The sequence below is a fragment of the Leucopleurus acutus genome (genome assembly GCF_964270905.1).
Source record: "Leucopleurus acutus genome assembly, chromosome: 11".
Lineage (NCBI taxonomy): Eukaryota > Metazoa > Chordata > Mammalia > Artiodactyla > Delphinidae > Leucopleurus > Leucopleurus acutus.
The window spans coordinates 92,622,178-92,647,926 of record NC_139152.1 but is presented as its reverse complement, the minus strand read 5'-3'; the positions used below and the strand labels follow the sequence as shown (position 1 = coordinate 92,647,926).

The 25,749-nt window shown below is 48.8% G+C and overlaps 1 protein-coding gene across 1 annotated transcript in view; it reads left to right on the top strand.

Annotated features, from left to right (window-relative positions):
* The window catches only part of CACNG2 (calcium voltage-gated channel auxiliary subunit gamma 2), a 119,498-nt gene that overhangs the window by 79,155 nt on the left and 14,594 nt on the right, over positions 1-25,749 (top strand). The window contains exon 2 of the mRNA XM_082849450.1: positions 23,430-23,513. Within this exon, the coding sequence (XP_082705576.1) occupies positions 23,430-23,513 (84 nt within the window). The remainder of the gene's footprint in view (positions 1-23,429; positions 23,514-25,749) is intronic.

Below are 25,749 nucleotides of genomic sequence, written 5' to 3'. Positions count from 1 at the left end.
AATACCTTCTAGGTGCCAGGGATGGGGATTTCACATAGATTTCCTCCTTTTATCTTCATAATAAGCCTATGAGGTAGATATGATTATACATCTTTTTTTTGCTGGGGGGGGGGAGGAGATGAGGAAATTGAGACTCAAATGGGTTAAGTAAGTGACAAAGCCAAGGTTCACACCAGGTGTGTCCACTTCCAAAAGCCCATGAACTTCCCCTCCCTCGGGTCCAATCTCTGAGCAACTTCCAGATTACAACCTTTTCAACATGACTAGATTGATATAATAATCCTACCCATCACCAGCTAACTTACCTACTTTGCTTTCAGCGCTATGCTAGGCTCCATAATTTTTTTTTTTTTTTTTTTTTTGTGGTACGCGGGCCTCTCACTGTTGTGGCCTCTCCCGTTGCGGAGCACAGGCTCTGGACGTGCAGGCTCAGCGGCCATGGCTCATGGGCCCAGCCGCTCCGCGGCATGTGGGATCTTCCTGGACCGGGGCACGAACTCGTGTCCCCTGCATCGGCAGGCGGGCTCTCAGCCACTGCTCCACCAGGGAAGCCCCGTAATAATTTTTTAAAAAATAGTTTCTGCTGCTAGTCCCCAAGGAACATCCATCCTGGTAGGTAGATGAGACATGAAGCCTGAAGAGTGATAAATACACCAGTGCTCTAACAGACTTGATGATGGGGAAATATCAGTGTCCCCTTTCCCTGCTCTCTACCCAGCTAGTTCCTGGTCATCCTTCAGGTCTCCACGTCAACACAGACTCCTCAAGGAGGACTTCATTGAACACCCAGACTGGGTCATGTCCTAGTTACACATCTCTAGGATTCTCAGAACTTCTCTTTCCCTATACCCCCCACATGTACCATCACTCAGTGGATATCTCTGTGCCCCTCCCCTGTGTATGTCGTGAGCACAGGGATGGTCCCTGATTCATTCTCTCTGCCCCAGTGCCTTGCATCCCCAATGCCTAGCACAATGCCCAACACAGAGTAGAAAATAAACCATGATCGAATAAGTGAATAATGGATTGATCAGGAAAGACTTCATGAAGGAGGAGGGATTTCAGTTGTGCCTTGAAGAATGTGGAGGACTCAACTAGATCATGAGAAAGGAGATGCCAGTCCAGGCAGGGAGTACCTTATGAGCCAAATAAGCAGGACTGTGCCAATTGGATACTCAAATGGGGGACCAAACGTATCTCAACCCCTACCTCGCGCCACATAGAAAAAAAATCAGTTCCTAGCAAACTGCATATCTAAATGAGAAAGGGAAAACTGTAAACTTCATCCAGGTCTCTATTAGCCATACTCTATATTCTTCAGGGACTTACATTCTCATTGGGAAGACAGAGCAACAAGAACACCTGGAAACAATAAAATCCAATGCACCTTAAAGCCCTGCTCAATAGGGTGCAGCCTCACGAGGACAGAGCTCAAAAGTAAAAGACAACTGTTGAATAGAAATCTTACCTACAATACAACTGCGTGAAAAATACATCCGAAACTCAAGGATAGAATTTTAATAAGGGGGAATTTCAATTAAAATTCAGTGTTAAAATGGCTCAATAATAATAACTAACACTTAAAGAGTTCTTGGAATGTGCCAGACACTTCCCTAAGCACTGAACCAAATTAACTCCTTCACAGCAACTCCATGAGGCATTTACTTTCCTTATCCCAGTATCACAGATAAGGAAACCGAGACAACGAGAGGTTAAGTAATTCGAGGACATTGTCATTCAAGGGATATCAGGTTTGGAATCTTCGGGGCAAATGACTTTATTTTTCTGAGCCCTGGGTTAGAAAAATAGGAACTGAAGATTCCCCCTACCTCCTAAATAGTTGTGAGGAATAAATGGGGGGGTGAACATAAACACACTTTCTTACCTTTCAGTGCAGTTTGCCAGTTAAGGTCTTGTTTTTTTTTTACCTGATACCCACTGTGACGTTATTTCTTTAGAAAGAAGAAGGCTAAATCAAAGCAGGCCAGAGATTGATTCAAGTAACCGGTCAGTATTTGTCAAGCACCTTCTATGTGGCAGGCACTGATTTAAACACTGGGGCTGCAGCAGGGAACCAATCAAAGCCTTGCCCTTGTGGACCTTCTATTCTAACAAGAGAGACAAATTAAAATGTGATGAGACATCAGCTAGTGGTTAAATAAGAAGCAAAAAGAAATCCTGCTAAGGGGACATAGGATGGTCGTCGGACGATGTTTGTTCAGAGACCTGAATGAAGTGAGAGAGGCAGCCACGTAGATGCTGGACAAGAGGGTAGGTGGGAGTCCCAAGTGCAAAGGTCTCGAGGGGGAAGCCTGCCTGGTGTGTTTCAAGACAAACTAGGAATCTTATGTGGCTAGAGCAGAGTGAATGGGGGAGGGTGGCAGCTAAGTGTAGCAGTCATCGCAGACTAAACCAAGCCTGGTACCTATGAGATATACAAAATGTGTACACTGGGCAGCAGCTCGTGCAGTTTGCTCACGGGTCTTCTGTGTACGAGACTCCAGCCAATCACTACAAACCTCGTGCGTGCACTTTTCCTCCTACGCAACCCGATGGAGCCTTATATGCTGTAGCGGCTGCGAACACATTCCTTAAATTCATTCATTCTGCAGAGCACCTGCTATAAGCCAAGGCCCTCGCTGGGCACTGGGAATACATTGTGAATAAAACCTCTACAGTCCCTGCTCTACCGGTGGGCATCCTCTTGTGAGGGAACCAGGAAGTAAACCAAGTCATGGTGCCTGGTGACAAAGACCCTTGCTGCCAGTCTGGCATTGCTCGGGGGGTGAGGGAAGGCACAAGAGAAGCTGGGAGAGGAGAAGTCAGTTCTGCCTCCAGGCTCCAGAGCCCCTCCCCCCTGTGCAGCAAGTCGCAGTGCTGTCAGTTCCACACCACGGCTGGTAACGGGCAAATGGTTTGTTGCAAACCGCAGAAAATCCCCAAACCTCATTTAAGTCAAAAGTTGCAATCTCTTCCCTCCACAAGCCTTTCGCTAGCTACACTAACACAGGAAAAGTGATTGTGGCATGCCCACTAGCTAGTCCCCACTACCTGCTGCTCCCTGGCAAGGGCTGAGATGTTGCGTGGGCACATCTGGAGACACGAGGAGGTGGGCAGGCTGCCTTTTGCCTAAAGACATGATGGTACACCCAGCAGCTCTCTAAGTGGCAAGGAAACAGGCCATCTCAAGGTGGTGTGGGAAGTGTTACCAAATGGGAGAGCATGGGGGGCTGTGGGAAGAAGAAGAGGGGTCTGCCCATTCTTTGGGGTGATGTGGAGGCAGGAGCAGACTTCAAGGTAGCTAGAGGAACTGATGAGTAAACTGAGAACTGAAGCACCAGTAGGAGGCATGGGGGCAGGGGGGCAGAGAGGAGGGAGTTGTAGGGAAGAGGGAAAGGAAATACATGCAGAAAGGATGTGGGAATGTTCGAGGTAGGAGCAGGCACGTGGAGTGGCTCATGGGAGTCGAGGCAGCTCAGGGTGGCTGGGGCGTGGCTTCTGGAGAGGGGTGAGGCTAGAGATTGGAGAGGCAGTCAAATTGTGCTGAGTCCTGGAGGCCTTGCCAAAGAGCCCTATCCTGTAGCAGTGGGGAGCCACTGAAGGTCTTTAAGCAGAGAAGAGGCAGCCCAGATTTCACCTTTTGCAAATCACAGTGGCTGCAGGGTGGAGGGTAGATTGGAAGTGGGTAAGAGGAGAGCAAGGAAGCCAGTTGGGTGGTGGAGGGTATTGTAATAATGCACAGAAAGTGGATAGTAGTCTGCACTGAGGCATGAATGATTCAAGACGTGTTAAAGAATTGGCAATTAGACAAGAGTGAGGATGGAGAGGTAGAAATCAAGGATGACTCCGAGATTTGCAGCTTGGGAAACCGGCTGGATGAAGGTATGGTTTATTCAGAAAGAGTCTCTGGGAAGAGGGTCTATGTAGACAGTGGGCAGTAAGTTCAGGCTGAGGTGCAGATATCTGTGAGACGTGTGTGAGGGGAAGCCAGCGCACCATAAAGTCAAAGGCAAAAAGACAGGTTTGGGTTGGACATAGAGACTCGTGGGTGATCAGTATGTAGACGAAAATTGAAACCATGAGATGAGATTCTGGGAGGAACTTACATAAAATGAAAAGAGAAGAAGGTCAAGGGGAGAGCCCCAAGGACACCAAATGAACAAGATAATCAGAGGAAGAGGAGCTGCACAGGAGTCTGAAATGAGCAGGGAGAAAACTAGGCAACCGTGTGGTCCCAGGCATGACGGGAAGAGGGTGCCTCCGGAGGGAGGAGTGCTCAGCTGGGTCAAATGGTGCCAACAGGGCAGAGCGGAAGCGGGCAGATGTTGTAAGGACATGTGTAAAAACACCTCCCGTGCTAGCACTCAAGGAAAAAAAGGTGTTGGAAACCTCTGTACTCTATACTTTTTCATTACCCTCTGCTCTGCATGAAGGCACAGGTGTAAAATCCAAGATTCATTTAGTGCAATGTCTCCCAAAGGACAATCTAAAGAACCTGCCCCATGATATGAAACACACACACACACACACACACACACACACACACACACACACACACACACATCTACTGAAATGAATTTTTGGAAGAGTTGTGCACTATGTTCCCAAAGGTGATTTTGAGAATGCAATTAGCAGAGTAAAGCCTCAGAAAAGCCCTACAGTAAGGAAATGTATTTAACCTCATTTAACCCAGCATTGCCCCAACTTAAAGGAACCCCATCATGATGTATCTCTTACTAGCATCTCTTGGGCTGGCAACAGCAAAACACACTTTGGAAATCACAATATTCATGGGAAAGGGCATGTCTCACTGATGAAATGTCTGCAGCTGGTAAACCACTGGTTAAAAACATCCTCTCCCAAGTTTAGGATGAAAGACTTCCTTGATCCGAATTCCCTCGTTATTCATTGATTTTAAATGTATTGGTTGCCTGCTAAGTAGCATCGTAGCCTGGAGGGTGATGGACGTGCTACTTTGAGGGGAACAGGATTGAGGAGACCCGGGGGAGGGCATTCTTTGGACCTGTATGCTTGTGTTCATTATGTTACGAGCCAAATAACCTGGCAGATGCTGGCCAGTTGGGAGGGATGAGGGAAGAAGCGTCACCATGGGATGGTCTTCTCTCTTCTAAGAAGTTATGAGGTTTGGGGGACCAAAAGCAGTGCAAAACATTGATGCAGGCGGTGAAGAATACTGGTAAGGACCATCCTCAAAAGTGGTTGTAGTTGTTACCATGTATTAAGCATTTATTCTATGCCAGACATTTACAGAATATAAATATAGTAACATTTACTGAATTCCTACTCTGACCAAATGCTCTCCTAAGCCCATTAGCTCATTTACCCTTCCAACAATAGATATTTACGATCTCATTTGCCAGATAAGGAAACTCACTAAGAGGTGACATTTCTTGCCCAAGATTGTGGCTAGTAAATGGCAGAGCTGAGATTTGAACCTAGACAGTCTGCTCCAGACATTATACTCTTAAACCATACATTCTACACCCTTTAAAAACATCCCACTGATACTTGAACTTGGATTTCTGGAGTATGAATCTGAAGTGCTAACCATTACACCCAGGAACCACCTACATTATTTATGTTCTTTGATTTTTGCAGCAATGTTTTGACGTAGGTGTTATTAACCCCCTTCACAGAGAAGGCTCAGAGAACTAACACAGCTCATAGGCAGCGGTGCTGAAGCTCTTGAATTCAGTGGGGTCTGACTCCGAAGCTCCTATCACTAGGTCTATGACCTCTTGCCACCCAGACTGCTGTCACTTTTAAGGCTGGAACTGGGGCGCTAGCATTTTGCATGACTGCTGAGACCTAGACCCTGACCAGGCAGAACGGGGGCTGGCCACGGTGCTGGAGCAGCACCTTGGAGACACCTGCATTGGTCTCCAACGCTTTAGTAGCTGGTTGGGGGAACAGTCCAGGAGATCCTAAAGGGGGGCCAGTGTGGCCAGGCAAGTGGAGAGAAGGGGGATTTGGGGGTGTTTGGACAGCATTCTCGTCACTAACCCACATATGACAACCAGTATAGTTGTATCAGTACATATCTGCAAAACGTCAGCCCTGGCTAGGATCGAAAACAGGATTGTTTACCAGTGTCCAGCAGCCTGGACCTTCTCTGCCCCTGGGGTCAGGGCCAAGTGGGCTTGAAGACAGTTCCTCAGTCCAAGGAGTCCTCACCTGACCTGGGGTCATGGTCCTGAACCTCACATAGGTTAGGGTTCATTTGCGTCATTCTACGGTGACTGCTGCAGCCCCAACCCTAGCAAATGTAGGTCTCCACACAGAGTGGGCTGGACCCCTGCTTTCCCTCTACTACAGCTGCAGAAAGCGGTGCCCTTGAACTAGAATCTGCGAATGGCAGACCTCAGACTCGGAAGTGCCACGCCAGCCCGTGCAGTACCTCAGTGGCGCTGGAGAGTCATCAGACCAGACCCCGAAATAGGTCCTAATTGAAGGGCCTGAAAAACCCTCCGTGCTTTGTTGATCTAATTAAGTTCTGACATTCTATCAAACTGAATCCTTTTATTAAACATTTATCTTCAAATTCCAGAGTGTCACAACACCACATTGTTTTAAGTGACAGAAATGCAAATGGCATTTGCATTTCCAATAGCAACCAAAGTGCCGCTCTTAGCAGCCGACTGCAGTCGGAGGCACTGGCGGGGCGGATCTTCCCAGAGCCCACCCTTCTTCAGCGGGTGGCAGAGGCTCTGGCGGTCCACCCCCTTCAAGAGCCTCCCTCCATCTCTTCCACACACACCCGGCAACTGGTTCACCCAGCCCCGCCTGCCGCCTGATCCTCGTCCCAGCTGAGCTGTCTGGGTCAGCTGCAACTTCTCTCAGTAATTTTCCTCATCCCTCAAGAACCCCTTTCCTCTTGCAGACTGTGGTGAAAAGGCAGAAGGCGGGCAGCCTGGCTGTCCTGTTTGCACCTCTCTGAGTACAGGCTGGCTTTGTGGGGCTGAGGCTCACTGGGTCCACCCCTCCCCCAGACTACGAAGGCTTCAGAGAGAAGATTCTGCTTTTTTCATCCCTATGTGCTCCGCTAGCAGAGTGCCTAGCACAGGGAAGTCTGCCAACATGTTTTTGATCAATCAATGAATCAATAACTGAAGACCGAGTCTTGCCCGCAGCTTTGTAGTTTTTGTTTTGTTTTAGTTTTAGTTTTTTAATTCTAGAAATAGTTGTTCAGGGTTTTTTTTTAAGTATTTATTTATTTGGCTGTGCCAGGTCTTAATTGCGGCACGTGGGATCTTTAGTTGTGGCGTGTGGGGTTTAGCTCCCTTGACCAGGGATTGAACCCAGGCCCCCCCACCGCCCCGCATTGGGAGCTCGGAGTCTTAGCCACTGGACCACCAGGGAAGTCCCAGCTTCGTAGGCTTGAAAACTCTTTTGGCAATTTCCCCAGCGGTAATCAAGTTCCGGGGGATGGATTCCTGCCAATTAGACTCATGAGATACTCACGTTTCCATTTCTACAAATGGCTTCTGGGCAGGATTCTCTCTCCCGGAGAGAGGGACAATTCTGAGAAAATCACAAGCTCTGACAGTGAATGGTCCTGTCTTCCCACCTGGATGACTGGTCCAGATTTATTTAAACTCCGGGAAATACTAAAACTCGCATTCTGATCATTGTTTTTTCTAGATATGACAAGGCTCACGACTCTTTTGATAACAATGACAATAGAAACTAATAACAGGTAATATGTACTGAAGGCTCATGACATGCACTGTTCTAAGAGTTTGACATGCATGTTAACTTATTCAACCCTCACAAGAACCTGTGAAATTGGTGATGTTGTTATCGGTTTTGTTTTTTTTTTTTTTTACTCCTGCGGCATGTGGGATCTCTGTTCTCCGACCAGGGATAACTTAGTTCTCCGAACCCGTGCCCCCTGCATTGGAAGCACAGAGTCTTAACCACCAAACCACCAGGGAAGTCCGTATTATCCCATTTTATAGTGAGGAAACCGAGGCCAAAATCACTTAAGCAATTTGCTGGAGGCTGCATACCCAGGCAGCCGGATAGCATCAGTCCCGAGTTTCTATTAAAAAGAGTAGCTGATATTAATCAAGCTCTATGAGCCTCCAGTTTCTCATCTGTGGAATGGGCATTAACAGAACCTACCCAAGGGGTTGATGTGATAATTGAATCAAGTGAGGTGTAAAGTATCGGCACAGAGAAGATTTTTAATAAACATTAGAGAGGCTCCCTCACCCACTGAGAGAGAGAACAGAAAGTGTGCAGTTCAATCCTTTTCCTCAATGCATGTGGAACGCTATTAGGAAAATGACACGTACACTTGTGAAATTTGAAATGACAAGACGGCAATACAAGAGCCGTCATGAGGCAGCCTGTGGTTAATTGCCAGATGAGTGATCCTGGAGGTAAAAACACAGTTGAAAGAAAGGAGAGGCAGCTCTGAGCTGTGGGATTAGGGAGGGCTCCGTAAATCCTAGCTTCCAGAGGATGGAAGACCTCAGAAGCACCTACTCCACCTCCCAGCTAGTATAGAAATGACCTCTTCAGCATCCCTAAGAGGCAGCTGACCACCTTCTGCTTGAACCCCTCCAGTGACAGGGAGCTCACTACCGTGGGAGTTCTGAAAACCACAACACCCACCCAGGTACTAATCTGACTTCTTCCTTTCATTGGGCCAGGCTAGGACAAGCTGCAGAATTGAAGGAGGTGCTCACTGCACCTGCACGACCCTGAGGATGAGTGCCTCCTTAAATTGGACCCCAGGCACCTGACCCTAGTCCCGGTCCTGCATGTACATTCCTACCCTCTGGAGTGAAATGGGCATTGTTTCAGATGGAGAAGAGGAGAGAGCTTGATTCAGCAGGGAAGGAAAGTGTTTGCAATGGTGAGGAAAGGGGAAAGGCAAACGCTCTCCTGAGTCCAGCATAGCTGGGAGACAAGAGTCAGAGCAGATCAGGTGGCAAGCTTTGGGTCCAACTGGACACGGCTGAGAATCTGGCTCTGCCGTGATGTCTGCTCTTTGTGCTTCAGGTAATGGGAGACTTGAAGATTTCTGAGCATGTTTGGTTTGGAAACAAGAGTGTGGTTAGATGGGCATCCCCAGGCCTGTGGATCCTCATCTCATGAAACATTTCCATCCGCGTGGGCCAGTGGTGTCCATGGCATTTGACCACTTTGGCCTGGATCGCTGCCATGAAATTGAAGACACCTGAGCAGATGAAAATGAATCAAAGAGGGTTGGGGGAATTGGTGGTCAAAAACTCAAGGCAGAATATGCAAAGCGGGAAAGGCCATTGGCATTTTCTCATTCCATGGAGACATCTGGGCAACATGTTGAAGACCTTCACAAGATGCTGGCAGGAAGGAGGGTCCCTCAGATGACAGTGCCTGTGGGACGCATCCTGGCAGCCAGGCCCTGTGATCTTCGTACACAGAGTAGTGGAAGAGACGCTAGCTCTGGAAAGATTTTTACTTCCTAACGCTTTCTATGTGGCAGGCATAGTGTCAAGTACTCTGCACCTTATCTTACTCATTTTTACAACAAACACTTTTACAAAGGAGAAGATAGAAGTTGAGAGGAGGGGAAGTGACTTACCCAAGGTGGCACAACTAGTGAGTTTTAGAGCAGCAGTTTGTCCAGGGACTAGGAGGTATATATATGGAGGGAGAGTTGTTTGGCCCCATCACATTCACTGAAGGGTAACTGTGCTAATCAGCCTGCACCTCTGCAGAGTTTTGCAATTTACCAAGTGGGTTTATTAGCTCTCAACTTCACCTCATTTCATCTCTTCAATTACACCCTCAGGAAAGTAGGACTGGCCCATTTCCCCATTTTACAGATAAATAAATCTCAACTGACTTCATATCCACCCACATCTCTCTATCGCCACTGTCCTGACCCTGCCTGAGCCACCTCCATCTCTCACCTGGACCACTTCCATCGCACTGGTCCAGGTGAGAGATGCTGGTGGCTTGGACTGGGCTCACGGTTTCCAGGCTTGTCCCTCCAGTCCACTCCCCATGCGGCCGCCAGGCCCATCATCCTAAAGCACAAGTCTGGTCACGTTAACCACCTGCTTAAGAGCAGGCGGCTCCCCACTGCTGCTAAGTCCATACTTTGCGTGGCTTATTAGGTCCCAAATAATCTGACCACAGCTACTATCTCTCTGGACTGGTTACACACACACACACACACACACACACACACACACACACACAGGCTTATATCCAGCCCAACCATCTGTCCTTCAGACAGACCAAAGCTCTCGGCTGCAGGATCCCATCTTCCCTTTTTGGTTAACCCTTGCTCTTCCTCCCAGCACCTCCCCACCCTCCCGCTCCTCTGCCAATTTCTACTTATCCTTCGTGGCTCATCTGAGATGGAGCTTCTTCCAGGAAGCCTTCCTGACAGCCCACCACCACCCAGACGGAGCCAGGCACCCTCCCGCCCACCCTCCACCTTCCCGTGCTCTGCTGTAACAATATCACCTAGTGGTCACTAGAACCCCACTGCCTGGGGTCAAATCCCAGCTCCTTCGCTCACACTGTGAATCCTTCAGTGCGTGTCTTCACCTCTCTGTGCCTCTATTTCCACACCTTTAAAGTGGAGACAATAATAAAAGGGGTTTTTTAGGATTAAGTGTAAAGTGCTTAGCCCAGCACCTAGCTCGTGGCAGCTTCTCCAAGGGACCAAAACCGTGATCATCCCCGCCCTTGCTGTTGTTTTCACTCTGGGTCAGATAAGTTGATTCTTTGTCTCAGTGTCTCCTGGACACCATTCTTGGGGATGGCTACTCCTGCTGTACCGATCCCCTCTCTACCACGGCGCCCAGCTCAACCACCATAGCTAGTGGGCACTCAGGAGAAGTTTGAGGACCAGCTGAAATATTGAATAAATCCCAAAGTGAATGATTTGCCCAAGATCACACGGCTAAGACGTGGCAGAAAGACGGCTCAAGCACCAGCTCTCTCACTATGTGGCCCAGCCACCTTTCCACTATGCCACCAGCCTCTCAAGATGAATTAGAGCTGTTGGCACATGGCAGTATTTATTCATTATCCGCCTACTCCTGGGGCTCGGGGGTTGACAGAGTCCTTTGACCAGTCCTGTTCCAGAGGATCTATGCCTGTCGGGCTCCCGTACTCCCTGGGCCTGCCTCCACCTGGGAGCAATCTTGACATCGCAATGTAATCACTAGTCTGTGAGCTTCTTGAGAGCAGAGACTGTGTGTAACCCCTCTGTACCCCCAGCACGGGGCCCAGGCAGTAGCACCTGACTGGTGCTACTTTATTGAGTACCTCCTGGTGCCAGGCACTGTGCTAAACCCTCTCAGTTCAGTGTGTCACGCAATGCTCACAGCCCTATGAGATAGGTCTACTGTCTGCCCATTTTACAGATGAAAAGACTGAGGTTCAGAGAGGTTCAGTGGCATAACTGGGATATGAACCCAGGTTGCCCGCCTCCAGACTCTGAGGTTAACCACTGACCTTCGCTATCTCTCTAGCAGCAGGAGGTGAACTAATAGAATTGTATTTGGGAGAGGTTTCCTCACGGCTTATGACAACACCCAAACCTACAGGCCTATTTTATAGAGTACATTTTAGGTTGACTTGTTACCTCCGTGGAGTGTCCTTAACCTCATCGGGAACAGGCTTTCAATCACATTGTGGTGATTGTGGGTCTGAGGTTTTCCTGTCCCCGGGAACCTGCTCCAGTGTCAGCAGTATGGGGTAGCGGGGACAGAGCTGCAAGGCTGTGATGAAGGGGCCTTGAAGTTCAGAACCCAGATCCTTCCAAGTTCTCAGTCTTCGTCAGGCTTATATTGATCCACCAGCCAACGAGGGCACCCCTGCCTGTGACACCCAGAGCCCCCAGTGTAAGGCCCTGACCAAATCTCTGGGGCCTCGTCCACAACCTCTAAGCACCAACGATCCTCGTTCACTTATCTTCACCGGGATCCACTCCCTCTTCCTGTCTGAGGTCAAACCCACTGTCTTGCGCCTCCCTCCTGGCTCCCTTGTCTAAGTTGACTTTCTCCCTTGCACACTCATTCTCAGCAGCGCCCCTGCCCACCTCTTCCCTTATTTACAGGCACAGCCAGCACTGAACCAGGGCAAAGTTTATCCTGAACAAAGGGGTTGTGAGGAACATTGAGATAATTTTTAATTCATTCTTTTGCTCAATTGTCCTGTAGATACGTAGTGAGCACCTGCTCTATGCAGGCACTGAGGGTTCTTTAAAATGTATCTAATATTAAATACATACAGAAGACTATTTTAATACGTATGATTACATTGATTATGATTAGGTTTGGCAACAAGGGTTGTTTCTTTTAACTAAAATTAAAAAGATAGTTTATTTCTCTCCCATCACCTGACTCTGGAGATACAATGTTCAGGAGATAAGACACTCCATGGCGGCATGGTCCAGATGTCTGTATTTGATTCTTCCATCATGCAGCTCTCCATCCTCAAGGTTGTGTCATGGTCCAACATGGCAACTGGAGCTCCCTACTCCACGTGCCTAGAGGAAAGGGTCATCGAGAAGGGCACATGCCATCCCCCGAAGGACATTTCTCAGAAGTTTCTCCCTCCACTTCCACTTCCACCCCATTGATCAGAGCTTGGTCACATGGCCACCGCCAGCTGCAAGAGAGGCTGGGAACTAAAGTCTATATTCTGGGAAGCCGTCTGTCCCGGCAAAATGTGGGAAGACGGCAAGAACAAGACATTAGGAAACAGCCAGCAGCCTCTGCCATAGCGAAGCATAGAGAATAACAATAAAATGAGGGCCTGTGCACTGACCACCAGGCTAAGAAATGGCGCCTCCCGGTACGCTGAAGCTGACCTGTCCCCTCTCTGCCACCACAACCACTCTCCCCCATCTCGGAGCAATGCCCTCTTGAATTCCGAGTTTAACACTGCTTGCTTGACTTTACAGTTTCACCACAAACATGTATTTCTAAACAATCTATCGTCCAGTTGTACACGTTTAACTATGTGAAAATGGAATCATATCATATGTATTTTTCTGTGGCTTGATTTTTACGTTCAGTATTTTGTTTTTATTTTTACTGAAATACAGTTGACTTACAATGTTATGTTCATTTCAGGTGTACAGCAAAGTGATTCAGTTTTATATATATATATATATATGTATATATATATATTCTTTTTTTACATTCTTTTCTATTATAGGTTATTACAAGACATTGCATATAATTCCCAGTGCTATACAGTAGATCCTTGTTGGTAATCCATTTAAAAAAATTTTTTTTATAGATTTATTTATTTATTTATTTTTGGCTGTGTTGGGTCTTCGTTGCTGCGCGCGGGCTTTCTCTAGTTGCAGCGAGCGGGGGCTACTCTTCGTTGTGGTGCACGGGCTTCTCATTGCAGTGGATTCTCTTGTTGCGGAGCACAGGCTCTAGGTTCACAGGCTTCAGTAGTTGTGGCACACGGGCTCAGTTGTTGTGGCGCACGGGCTTAGTTGCTCCACGGCAAGTGGGATCTTCCCGGACCAGGGCTCAAACCCATGTCCCCTGCATTGGCAGGCGGATTCTTAACCACTGTGCCACCAGGGAAGTCCCTGGTAATCTATTTTATGTATAGTAACATGTATATTTTAATCCCAAATTCCTAACTTATCCCTCCCCCCTTTCCCCTTTGGTAACCATAAGTTCATGTTTTATGCCTGTGAGTCTATTTCTGTTCTATTCTGTTCAGTATTATGTGTGTAGAACTCAACCGTGTTGACATGTGTAGCTGTAATCTACTCTCTTTCATTGCCATGTAATATCCCATTATATTAATGTACTCCAAGATATTATCATTCCTCTGACAATAGAAATGTGAGTTGTTCCCAGTGTTTTGTTGTTTCAAGTAATGCTGTTAGGAACATTCTCGTACACATCTTCTCATGCATACATGCAAGGGTTTCCCAAGGCAAATTTCTAAGAGAAATTGCTGGGGTTTGGGTTATACACATATTTTGATATTGTCAAATAAGTTTTTAATAAGAGAGGTACAAAAGATCCTGGTGCCCCAGGAATTCTAATAGTGTCATAATGTTCATCTGTTCAGGAGAATGGAAATGTATAGGACACTCTCTGCCCGCACAGACACACACACACACAAATACACACAGATTTGTTTGTTTATTTGTCCATTTGTTCAATAAACACTTGTTGTGTAGCCATTATCATTAATTATGAGACACACCATCAAAGTAATAATGATTTTTCAGGAGAAAAGACACACACAGCAGTAAATGAACCCATCAATTATAAGACATAACCCAATTTCACTGAAATGTGCATGTGAGCATCTTGGAATCAAGGGAAATATGGTATGTTCAGGAAACTCTCTAGAAGAAATTCTGTCCTTGAGAAACTTACAGATTTGCAGCCATTTGTTCCTAAACAATGATACCAGAACACAAAATATGATCAAAGCAGATACAAAGTATTCGAAAACCAACCGGAAGTGTGGTCCACCAGGGACCGTGCAGCGTCAGTCTCACCTGGGAACTTGTGAGAAATGCAAAGTCTCAGTCCCCATGCCAGACCCACTGAGTCAGAATCTGGTTTAACATGATCCCCCAGTGACTCCTATGCCCATTAAAATCTAGAAGCACTTCACAGAGGCATAGAGGAGGGAAAGAGTTTTTCCAACTAAGGGCAATCAAGAAAGGCTTCCTGAAAGAGGCATCATTTGAAGAAGAAAGAGAAAGAAGGATTACATTTGTTGAGTGCCTGCTCTGGGTTAGGAACTGCACAAGGGGCCTTCACTTCTGTTATCTCCTTGAGTCCTCAGAATCTCCCCACGGGGCAGAGATTAATATCCCCCTTTGACAGCTAAGGAAACAGGCACAGGGAGGTCACATGGCTTGCTCAAGGCCACACAGCTAATAGCGAGCAGAGCCAGGCTTAGAAGCTGGAACTCTCTGAGTCTGGGGTCCAATCTCTCCCCCACATCACACTGAAAGGACTGAAGAAGGAGCTGACAAGAATCAGGACAGGATATACTCCCAGAGGTTGTGTGGGCAAGTGCTCAGGGCTGTGCCCAGGGCTTCTGGGAGGTGAGAGCTCAGGACACAAGATAGGGCAGAATCGAGGAAGGCAGGCAGGCAGGACATCCTTCTTACCCCACGTAACCCGGCCCGGTGCCTGCACGGGACCTAGCACATAGCAGGCATTCAAAACAGTTAAGTGAATGAATGAACGGGGAACGAGTGAACTTATGGACAGCCACAAAGGCTGTCGTTTCACACCTTCCAGCAGCAGCCCGTGCCAGCGCTGTTTGGGGCCTGGGGTTCCCAGAGAGGGACGAGCCAGGCCTCGCCCACCTGCCCCAAGGTGTCCTTAATCCCTGCGGTCAGGGAGGGCCCCGCCAGCAAAGCAAACAGCCAGGAGCAGAAAAGGTCTAAAACGCAGCACAAGCAGCTCCCACCAAGCCCTTCCTTTGCTTCACTTAAAATATCGCTTAGCCGATCTCCTCCCCGTGCGTCAGCCGGCCCCCTCCGCGCACCCTCCCGGCTCCGAGCTGCTCTTTCAGACTCTCATGAATACGTGGAAAATAAAACAGTGTCTGTTCAACCCTTAATGACCAGGTTTATGAGAGCTTATTGCATCTCAAATAAATGAGACAGCAGTGGGTGCCGTGAGATATTAATGTGCTTTTTACAAAGCGGATGAAACCTCCTTTTAAACTACTTAATACCTGCAAGCTGAAATTTTCAATCTGAAGTGGGAAATTCCTGGAGGCAGAGTTGTAGCTGCCTCAGGCACAGCCCGTGGCCTTCCCACCTCAGCTTGGCCTGAAGTCCCTGGGCTCTGGGGTTGACGTGGCATCGCTGGCCCTTCTGAGGTGGAGGTTCAGTAGAGATTTCGCGGTGATTAGAATAATCCTTTATATAGTTCATGGTGGGAGAGTCCCCCCACCTCTTCATCCTCCAAAAGCTCAAAGCCAATGCTTGTAGGGGGAGTGGACGCTGAGATGCCCCCTCCTCAGTTCAGCCTGGACCACAAGCCCCTGCGGGACTTGGCCCCTGCCCCTCCACAGCTATCTCCTGCCCTCACACTGACCCATCCAGCCCTCCCAATGGGACCAATCTTTCTGTAAATCTCCAATCCCACGAAGATGTCACGCCTTTGCACCAGCCAAGCCCTCATACGGGATTGCCCTTCATGCAAGCGTGTCCTGGTAAATGTTTAACAGCTGGCTCTCCGGGCAGGGAAATGGGACCTTGGTTTGTAGTGCTTGCCGATTCCCGTGGTGCAAACACTACCACCATGGCTGATTTCAAGCTACTCATGTGAGTTAGGAAGAGACACTAACAATCAGCTCCCCTGATGTAAGCCGGCTCCAGCACACCACTGCTTCCAGGCTTCCCTGTTACCCACAACTCTGCCCTGGAGGACCTGCCTGACCCCTGAGACACTCTGCTCCCTCCTGTGTGCCCAGCAGGTCCCTGACTTTGCTCTTGTCGGCTCTTCTTCCTAGAATCCCTTCTCATCCTCCACCGCTTCCTCACATGCCCCAACACACACACCCACACCCACACCCACACCCACACACACACACACACACACACATCCCTACCTACCTGCTTCACCTGGCTAACTCCTCCACCTTCCAAGTCAGGAGGCCTGCGTCAACACCTGCACACTCACACACCTGGATCTGCAGCCCTCTGTGTGCTCCCAGACACGCCCTGCTTTGCCACAACACACATCCTGCTACCCCACAGCCTCTGTTCTCTGTCTCCCATAGATGGCATGCTCTGTGGGAGAAAGTATATTTTTTTCCTGTGTCCTCAGCAGATCGCACAAGCATGGCATAAAGTTGGTGCTACACAAAAAACTGAAAAACTATGCTCCCATAAGGCCTTATACATCCCTCTAATGACGTGAGACATTACATTCTAGTAAATTCTGTGCTCTCTGTCTTTCCCCCAAGACTGCGTGCCCCTGGAGAGCAAGAATCAGGTCAGATTTCCCTCCGCCACACCAGGCCCAAGCACTTGGTCAGCCCTTAGTCTCTACCCTGGGAGAGAGGAAGGATGATCAGAGATGGTGAGAGACACCAGATTTTTGAGCACCTGGATCCATCTATGCCTGAAGATGTGTCAACTCCTGGGCTTGATGACCACCAACCAGAAAGAAATACAGCAGAACTCTAGGCTGGCATCAGGAAAACAAGATGACACCCCTCTTCGCTGTCGGTAGTAATGTCTGCCGACACAGATGTTCTACCAAACTTAAATTCCACCAAAAGTGATGGGGTGCTACTGGTAGCACCACCTTAGTCAGACTGAGTCCTGGGCCACAGAGCCCCAAGTGCTCCTGGAGACCCCTTATGCTTCCAGCTGACACTCACAGCCTCATCATCACCGTCAACCTAGAGACCATGGGGACCAATCCTGCCATAGCCTGAGTTCCAGGTTATCTGGGTCTTTCCTCACTACCAACCACTCATCCCTCAGAGTTCTAACCCAATCTCCAACTCCCCCAGCCCCACAAATCCTTGCTCTGGGATTTCTGGAATTTTGTCCTGATGTCGGCAAAATCCCCCATGTTCTCAGTCTCTTCTCTTCTTGCTCTGATGGAAACCTGTCCTCCCCTGAGGACACCACCCCCTGCCATCCCCCACACGGGGGTGTTTTATCACCCACAGCCCTGGGCCTGAGGGTGGTGGGACCCTCCCTGCTGTTTCCATCTCCCGGCCTCTCTCCTAAAATCCTTTCTCCCTGAAACTCATCCCAGCCTTCTCTACCCTGACTCCCCCTCGCCTCTATTCTTTGCCTCCCGGGCATTCCCCCCACCCATTCTTTGAGACGTTTACCACTTGCTGCTACCTCATTCCCTAGTGCTACTTCTGTGGTCCTCTGGGAGATTTCACAAGCAGGCAGAGAGTCCTCGCAGTACCTGGCCTCTCCCCCTCGCTCAGCCAGCCCTTACAAGTCCTGCATCGTTGCTTGTTTAATACTGAAACCCCACAGCATCAATCAGCCCCACCAAGTATGGGGAAGAGGGCTGAGCAGGGTTGTGACAGGCAGAGAAGGAAGGGGCTGGGACTGAGGCCCATGGCCTCTCCCCACTCCCCAAGGATGGATGGAGGGTGAGCTCTGTGCCTCTACAGGCCCCGGTACACCTGGCTCTGCAGGGGGTATGCAAGGACCCAAGAAGAACAGAACCTTCAAAGGATCCTGAGTGGCAGGACCGGGCTGTGCTCACCCCACTGCCCACAAGAGCACTGCCTCTTGAGGTTTCCGTCCTTCTCACCTCCACCACCACGCCCACTCTACCACTCCCAGCTCTGCCACTTTCCAGGACAGAGGGCTATTTTCTCAGAGAAGTCCCCAACTGAACTGCATCAGGCAGGTTAGGAGAAAATTCTATATCACAGAGACAGGATGACTCTTCCTCTAACAGAGAAGGGCCAGAAGCATCTGGTGTGGTTCCCCGTGTCAAATCTCGGTCCAGACAAGGCCATCATTTAGCTTGTAAGAGCCTCATCATCAAAAGATCACACCAATAATTTCTAAAAACCAACCACTGATTTGGGGTTTATTAGAATAATTGATGAATCATTTGCATGTCAACATTTAACTTGGTAAGCAGTTTTATAATATGTAATTGATGTATGTAGGAAATAAAAGCAAACATTTAGTTTTGTTTTATGTACAAAAGTTATTTCGTTTTGTCTTCTGTATTAATTTGTATGAGCTTTGCTAAATACTTTGAATGGCATCCCTACCTCCACCCGACTTGAGCCACCCGGTTCATGGTCTTATCATTGACCCTGACGTTACCAATAACCACGCCCCTTCCACAATCTCAGTCTTTTGCATCTGCTGGCTGACTCCCATGCTCCACCCTTCCAGCTCACTCCCGCCACCATCCCTTGACCCTCACCTTACGTTTCCAGTACCTTGAAACCACCACCTTTTCACTGTCCCCTTTACCAGCTTAGGGTCTGATCCATCTTCAGAATCACTGCCTTTCTCCCCTCACCTTCTTGCGTTCATCTCACTGACTCTCATCCTGGTTAAAGGCAACTCTCCAGCTAGACTGCAGCCACTTACTAAATGTGTTCAGAGAAAACCACAGAATCTCAAGAGGGACCTTCAAGCCACCAACACCCATACTTCATGTCTCAAGCCTGGCCCATTCCCTCTCCCACTCTCATGGAGAAAAATTTCACTCTCCACTTCCCTCAAATCTCCAACCCTTCCTCCCCTTCACCATCCTCAGTTGATGAGCATGCTTCCCATTTCATCAAGAAAAGCAACCAGAAGAGAAGTGTCACAAGCTCCCACCATGCCTACTCATCCCCATGCATCTGTACCCACAGATGCCCCTTCCCTCCCGGTGCGGTGGACACACCATCGTCCATATAAGGCCAACCTTGCACTTGTGTCCCAGACCTCATCCCCTCTCACATTGCTCCTGCATTGCCCCATCCCCTCCCTGGGTTATCAATTCTTCCCTCTCTACCAGAATATTCCCACCAGCATCATTCATGCCTTAGCACCTCCCCCCAACACAGAGCAGTCAGCATAGTGGCAGACACCCCACTAGCACAGTGCAGGAGGGCCAAAGAAGGTTGAGAGAGGGACAGCAAAGGATATGATGGGGGCACAGGAAGGTAGACCAGCGTGTGCAAAGGCCCTGTGGCAGGAACAAGCATGGCAGGAAGAACAGCAGAGATGACACATGCACCAAGAGGGAGGTGAGACCAGACAGAAGTCCAGGTCAGACCCTGTTAAAGATGTTGAGCTTTCCCTAAGAGCATCGAGAAGCTGTTGAGTGTTTCAAACTGGATGTGGCTTGAACAGATTTGCATTTTCAAAGGTTCACTATAATTACTCTGTAGAGACGGATAACAGTGGGTTCAAAATGACCAGTGGGGAGGCTACCACAGTCATCCAGGGAAGCAAGCACCCACCTGGCAGTGGGTGTCACTATTGTTGGAAAGGAATCGATGGGTTTGAGAGATACTGAGAGCAAATACAGACAGGACGTCGTGATGAATGGAGCCTGCAGGGAATAGGAGGAGATGTCGGCGATGATGGCGAGGCTCAGTTTTCACAAGGGAGCGATGAAGAGGCATTGGCTGACCTAGCTGGTGCCTCCAGAAGACCAGGCTTGAGGGATAGATCATGAGTTCCAGTCTGGACCTGCTGAGTGTACGGTGCTTTTAAAACATCCACCAGGAGACATCAAACAAGCAGCTGGATTCCCAGGTCCGGACCTCACCGGAGAGGTCTGGCTGCTGATTATTTGACACAGCCTCTCAACAAGCATCTCTGGAGTGCTTCTGCGCTAGGCATCATGCTGGGACCCAACGGTCCAAGGCTGACGGAGGCACGGGCTGGGGCAGCGGGACAGCCAGGCTGCGTGGGGAGAAGGTGCAGGTGTGGTCCCCCAGCCTGAAGGGTGGGGCCCTTAGAAGACAGACGTGGGGGCTCCACCTGTGATCCCTTGGTTGGGGGTTGAACACTGCCCCCAATTTTTTAGGAGCCTCGGGGCACGTCAGTACCGTTCTCCACACCTCCCCTCCCGTACAGATTCCTCGTAAAGACGCCTGGCACCACGTTGGCACTGACGAAATATTTGTCAGACTGAATTGAGAGAAAATGAAAGCGCTCTGCAAAGTGCTTTGTAAATACACCGATTTGTACTTTTAACAATGGGGAGGCTGTGTTATCCTCTTAGCAGCGGGTACAAAGACTCTTCTCAGGAGAGGAGAGTGTGTGGCTGGATGGAGGATGAGCTAGTAGGGGGCGCGGGAGGCCTCCGGTTAATGCAGCAAGATGCCGAGAGCAGCGTGGGACGTGGTCAGGACAACAGAGGAGGGGGAGACAGCAAGGTATGGGGTGGGGAGGGTGCTGAGCAAGAGAAGAGACCGCCCACCACACTTAGAAGACGCCTGCCCTGATGGGAGCATCTGGAGTGAAACGCTGCGCTCTTCAGATCCTAAAAAGCTGCAGTGAAGCTACCCGAAGTTCCGTTATGCTCTGGGGAATTGTTTTTCTTGCAAAAGTTGGGAAAGGAAGCGAATTTGGTACAGAGACAGTTAAGGGGGGGTTGGAGAGTAAGGATCAACCATCTTCTCTGTAATATGTAGTATAGAATTACCTACATAACACGATAACTGCAAGAAATACCTAAAGTACTTAGTTATATAAGCACACCTGTAGCCTATGTATACAGCTATATGTGGTATACACAGGTCTGTGTACTAATGCCTTAAAATTCCTAAATAATTTCTATAGTACATGATAAAACCTACTCCATGGGCTACAAAGGCTCAGGATCCTATAAGAAAAGAAACTGCTCCTTCGGGTGAGGGCGGGAGCGTTAAGATCCGCGCCAGCGGGCTGGAAGTCGTTCCTGAAAATGAGAGGTTTGTGGCTTTCGGGCACTCCGGAGAGGAACTTCCCTGGAGGCGCAGTGGTTAAGAATCCGCCTGCCAATGCAGGGAACATGGGTTCGAGCCCTGGTCCAGGAAGATCCCACATGGCGCGGAGCAACTAAGCCCGTGAGCCACAACTACTGAGCCCGTGAGCCACAGCTACTGAAGCCCGCACACCTAGAGCCCATGCTCCGCAACAAGAGAAGCCACCACAATGAGAAGCCCACGCACCGCAACGAAGAGTAGCCCCCGCTCGCCGCAACTAGAGGAAGCCTGCACGCAGCAACGAAGACCCAACACAGCCAAAAATAAATAAATAAATAAAATTGAAAATAATAATAATAAAACTTCTTTATACAATGGAATACTACTCAGCCATAAAAAAGGATGAAATAATGCCATTTGCAGCAACATGGATGGACCGAGAGAAGGAAGTCAAAAAGAAAGCCAAATACCATATGATATCACTTATATGTGGAATCTAAAATATCACATAAATGAACTTATCCACAAAGTAGAAACAGACTCACAGACATAGAGAACAGATTTGTGGTTGCCAAGGGGGAGGGTGTATGGGGGAGGGATGGAATTAGCAGATGCAATTATATATAGAATGGATGGACAACAAGGTCTGTATAGCACATGGAACTATATTCAATATCTTGTAATAAGAAAAGAAATTGCTAACACGTATTGCGGACTGTATTAATTAGGTTACATTAGCTACCATCACAGGAAAATGCTGAATGTCAGGGGCTAAATATAGTCAAGGTTCATACCTCTCTCACATCAATACCCCCAGCACATTTACTACCGTGCCAGGTACCGCCCTGAGCGCTTTAGACATGTCAACTCGTGTAATCCCCATGACAATTGTGAAGGAAGAATTGCTCTGATCTCCACTTTCCTCTGAGAAAACTGAGGTGTGGCGTCTCCGTGAAGCTGAGTCAGACCCAAGGCCAGGGCAGTCCAGCCGCAAAGCCTGCCTCTCACCCGCGGTTGCCATATCTCCCTGCACAGGTTCGAGGGTTCAGTCATTCAGAGAAATTTAAGTGTCTATGCTGGTGTTGGGGATACAACGCAAATAAAACAGACAAAGTCTCTGGTGTCATGAAGCAGCCGTGCTTGTAATTCTAGTCTCCACATGAGTTTTTATGAAGATCGCATTCAATAGTTCACTCATTCATTTAGGGATCACTGCTGGGGGCCCGCTGGACACTGGGCTAGGGGTTTTCATCTGAGCCAGCTCTCACTTTCTCAGCAATCACCAAGGAAATGTTTAGAACCGAAAGGTCTTTGTTTGAGCCCTTATTCCATCATTTCCTGGCCATGGGTACTTATTCAGTCGTTTAGCCTCCCTGAGCTTCAGTTTCTTCATCTGTGAAATGAGGATGCTAATACCCCTCTCACAGGTTGGGTCCTAGTCCAAGAGCCTGGTAGAGGGCCCAGCCCCCTTGGGGGGCTCAACCCTAGGGGTATTTCAGAACTTTCAGGGGCTTCATATAGTGAATTCTATGTAACTGCCAGTGAGAAAATGCTTTGCAATCTCATCTAAAGGTCTGTGGGAATGTTCTCCAGCCCCGTCTGGGGTCGGCCTTCTTTGGAAAGCGATCTGCTTTCTCGCGTGTAAGATGCGAGGTGACTCCCAGCCGGGCTGGGGCGCAGAGGCAGGTGTATTGACATTCACCAGCTTCCTCCGTGGCAGTCCCCAGCACAGATTCAAACCTCCACTGCCCGCCACGCCTCAGCTAATCCTCAGAAGCCTCGATGCAGAGATGGAAGGCTGGGTTTTGAAGTCTTAAGCCTTAGATCCTCTCCACAGCACTGCGGGTGTGTGTGTTTTGATTCACCAGACAGATGTCCAAACAGACAAAGCGATACCTTCCTCCGGGGATGAGGGAGAGGGCTGAGCCAGTTTCAGAAGAGCGAGAAGTCTGGAAGAGGCCGGTGGGCTCTGAATCCCCGGAGCCTAGGATGTCTTACAAGCTCTTTCTTCCCTTGTTTTCCAGGGAACTTCAAAGGTCTCTGCAAGCAAATTGATCACTTCCCAGAGGATGCAGATTACGAAGCTGACACAGCAGAATATTTCCTCCGTGAGTGCATGCAATTTTTTTTATCTCCTTCCTCGTGGTGGGTCCTGCCCTTCCATCCTTCGAGAGTCAAAGGCCAGGACTATCTAGAGGTCCCTGTCACCACAGAGGGCAGGAAAAAGCTAAGCCTCCCTCCTCCCCTCCTGCCCAGTGGCCAAACCTTCATGCATGCCGTTTCCCTCTGCCTGCAACGCCCTTCTCTCCCCTCTTTGTCGGAAAGTTCCTACTCATCTTCCAGGTTTCAGCTGAAACATCACCTCCTCCAAGAAGTCCTCCATGCCCTTGAAGGGGTTCCCAGAGCCTAGCACCTTTATCACGCTGTGGGGTCCTTGTCTATTTGAGCAACCAGCTCCCTCGCAGTGCTGCCAACTCCACTAGGACTCTGATAGACTCTACCTATCTCGTTCATGATTGTATTCCCAGCCCAGGGCCCAGCATGTAAAAAGCACTCAGTAGCTATTTCTTGAATAACCCAATGAAGAAACTTATCAGGCGGTGCCAGACTGGAACCTCTACTGAAACAATGAGATTTTTTTTCTTTCCCCACAAGTCAAGTCAAAGTTAAATCCTGATGTAATAGCTGTGATCTTAAATCCACCTGAGACATATTATCAAGAGAAAGTATTTTGAGACCCAAAGGAAATCTCTCAAGAATCAGCAAAAACTAACAAGGCAAAATGTTCTGGGAGAAAAGGATTTCCAGGAGAAGGGCTAAGGGTCCTTGATACCTGGTACAGCAAAGCCGCCCCGAGCAGACGTGGTTGAAAGCTCTGCTCCAGGCTCTCAGGCAGCACTTCCTGAGGGAGTTTACTCTCCTCCCAGGAGCATTGCCCGTCCCCTTCTGCTCCCAGGTGCCCTTCCCGGGTCAAAGCCTCCCTCCCATCCCCCCACAGCATCGGTTAGTATTACCCTTGGATCACTTTTATGAAAAATGTAGGGGGCATTTTATTATATGGATCACCCCTGTCGCTTTCAATAATTACCCCTCACATCAGACCCAACTCTCAGATCAGCCTGAAATCTGGGTTTCACTGCAAGCCCATGGAACACGAAGCCAGCCAGGCGGCTGGGAAGAGAAGGGAAAGAAACATCACGTCATTTATAGCTTTCTTTTTAAAGGGGGGAAATATCTTACAAAGCTCATCCTTTCCCTTTATGAATTCCTGCATAGATGCTGCTCTTAGATGGAATTCCTAAAGGGTCATTTGGTCGTCATCCCCATTACCAGGTCTGGGGCTCTCAAAGGAGCCTGGTGGTGGCATTAAGGCAGATTGAGCACTTCTGTATGTCAGAGGCCGTACTCAGCGCTGTGGCGGTCCAGAGGAATGAGTAAGACACAGTCCGTGGCTGCAGGTAGAGCACAGCCTGGCGGGAGGACCCTCTGAGAAGAGCTGGACTTGGGATGCAGGGGCCGGCAGAGACACACCCGAGGGCAGAGGTGGAAGGAGGGGCACAGCAGAGCCCGCACCCAAGCTGCACTGGCTGAACACAGTGAGGGTGTGATGCTTTACCATCCAGATGCCAAGTGCTTGTTGGGACAGGACCCTTGTCTCATTCTTTGCTCTGTCTAGAACAGCTCTTGGAATATAGTAGGTTCTCAATAAATGCTATTTGTTAAACAAAAGAAAGATACAGGATTCTTCAGTGGCTATTCCTACCTAGTCTATACCTCCATTTCCCTAATTTTAAAGAGAGAATTGCTTAGAGTGTTTGGTTCATTTTGGTGTCTCTGGACAGAAGACTTGAACGTACATTAGCAGCGCAGGTTTCCGAGGGTCTGACTTGAATTGACTTAATCCAACCATATTTTTTGAGCATCTGTAACAGAGATTGGCAAACTTTTTCTGTAAAGGGACAGATAGTAAATATTCCAGGCTTTGTGGGCCATACAGTCTCTGTCCCAACTACTCATAGCTGACCTTGCAGCACAAAAGCAAACACAGGAGCACACGAGCGCGGCTGTGCTTGCGCCATTGAGACTTCACTTCATTTACAAAAACAGGCAGCTGGCCTCATCTGGCGGAGTTTGCTGACTTGATCTGTAACATGCCAGTCTGGAGCTAGACAACAAAAGTGACTTTTTAAAGCCGGAAGATGTGAGTTCCCATCATCCTCCATTAAGCTCTAACCTGATTGGCTAGAGAAGCTAGAAGACAGAGGTCGTTCTTCTAGGAGGATCCCTGGCCCAATGAGGTGGGCGGAGCTTCTCCTGGAGATGGGCGTGCCTTTGGCCCAGGGA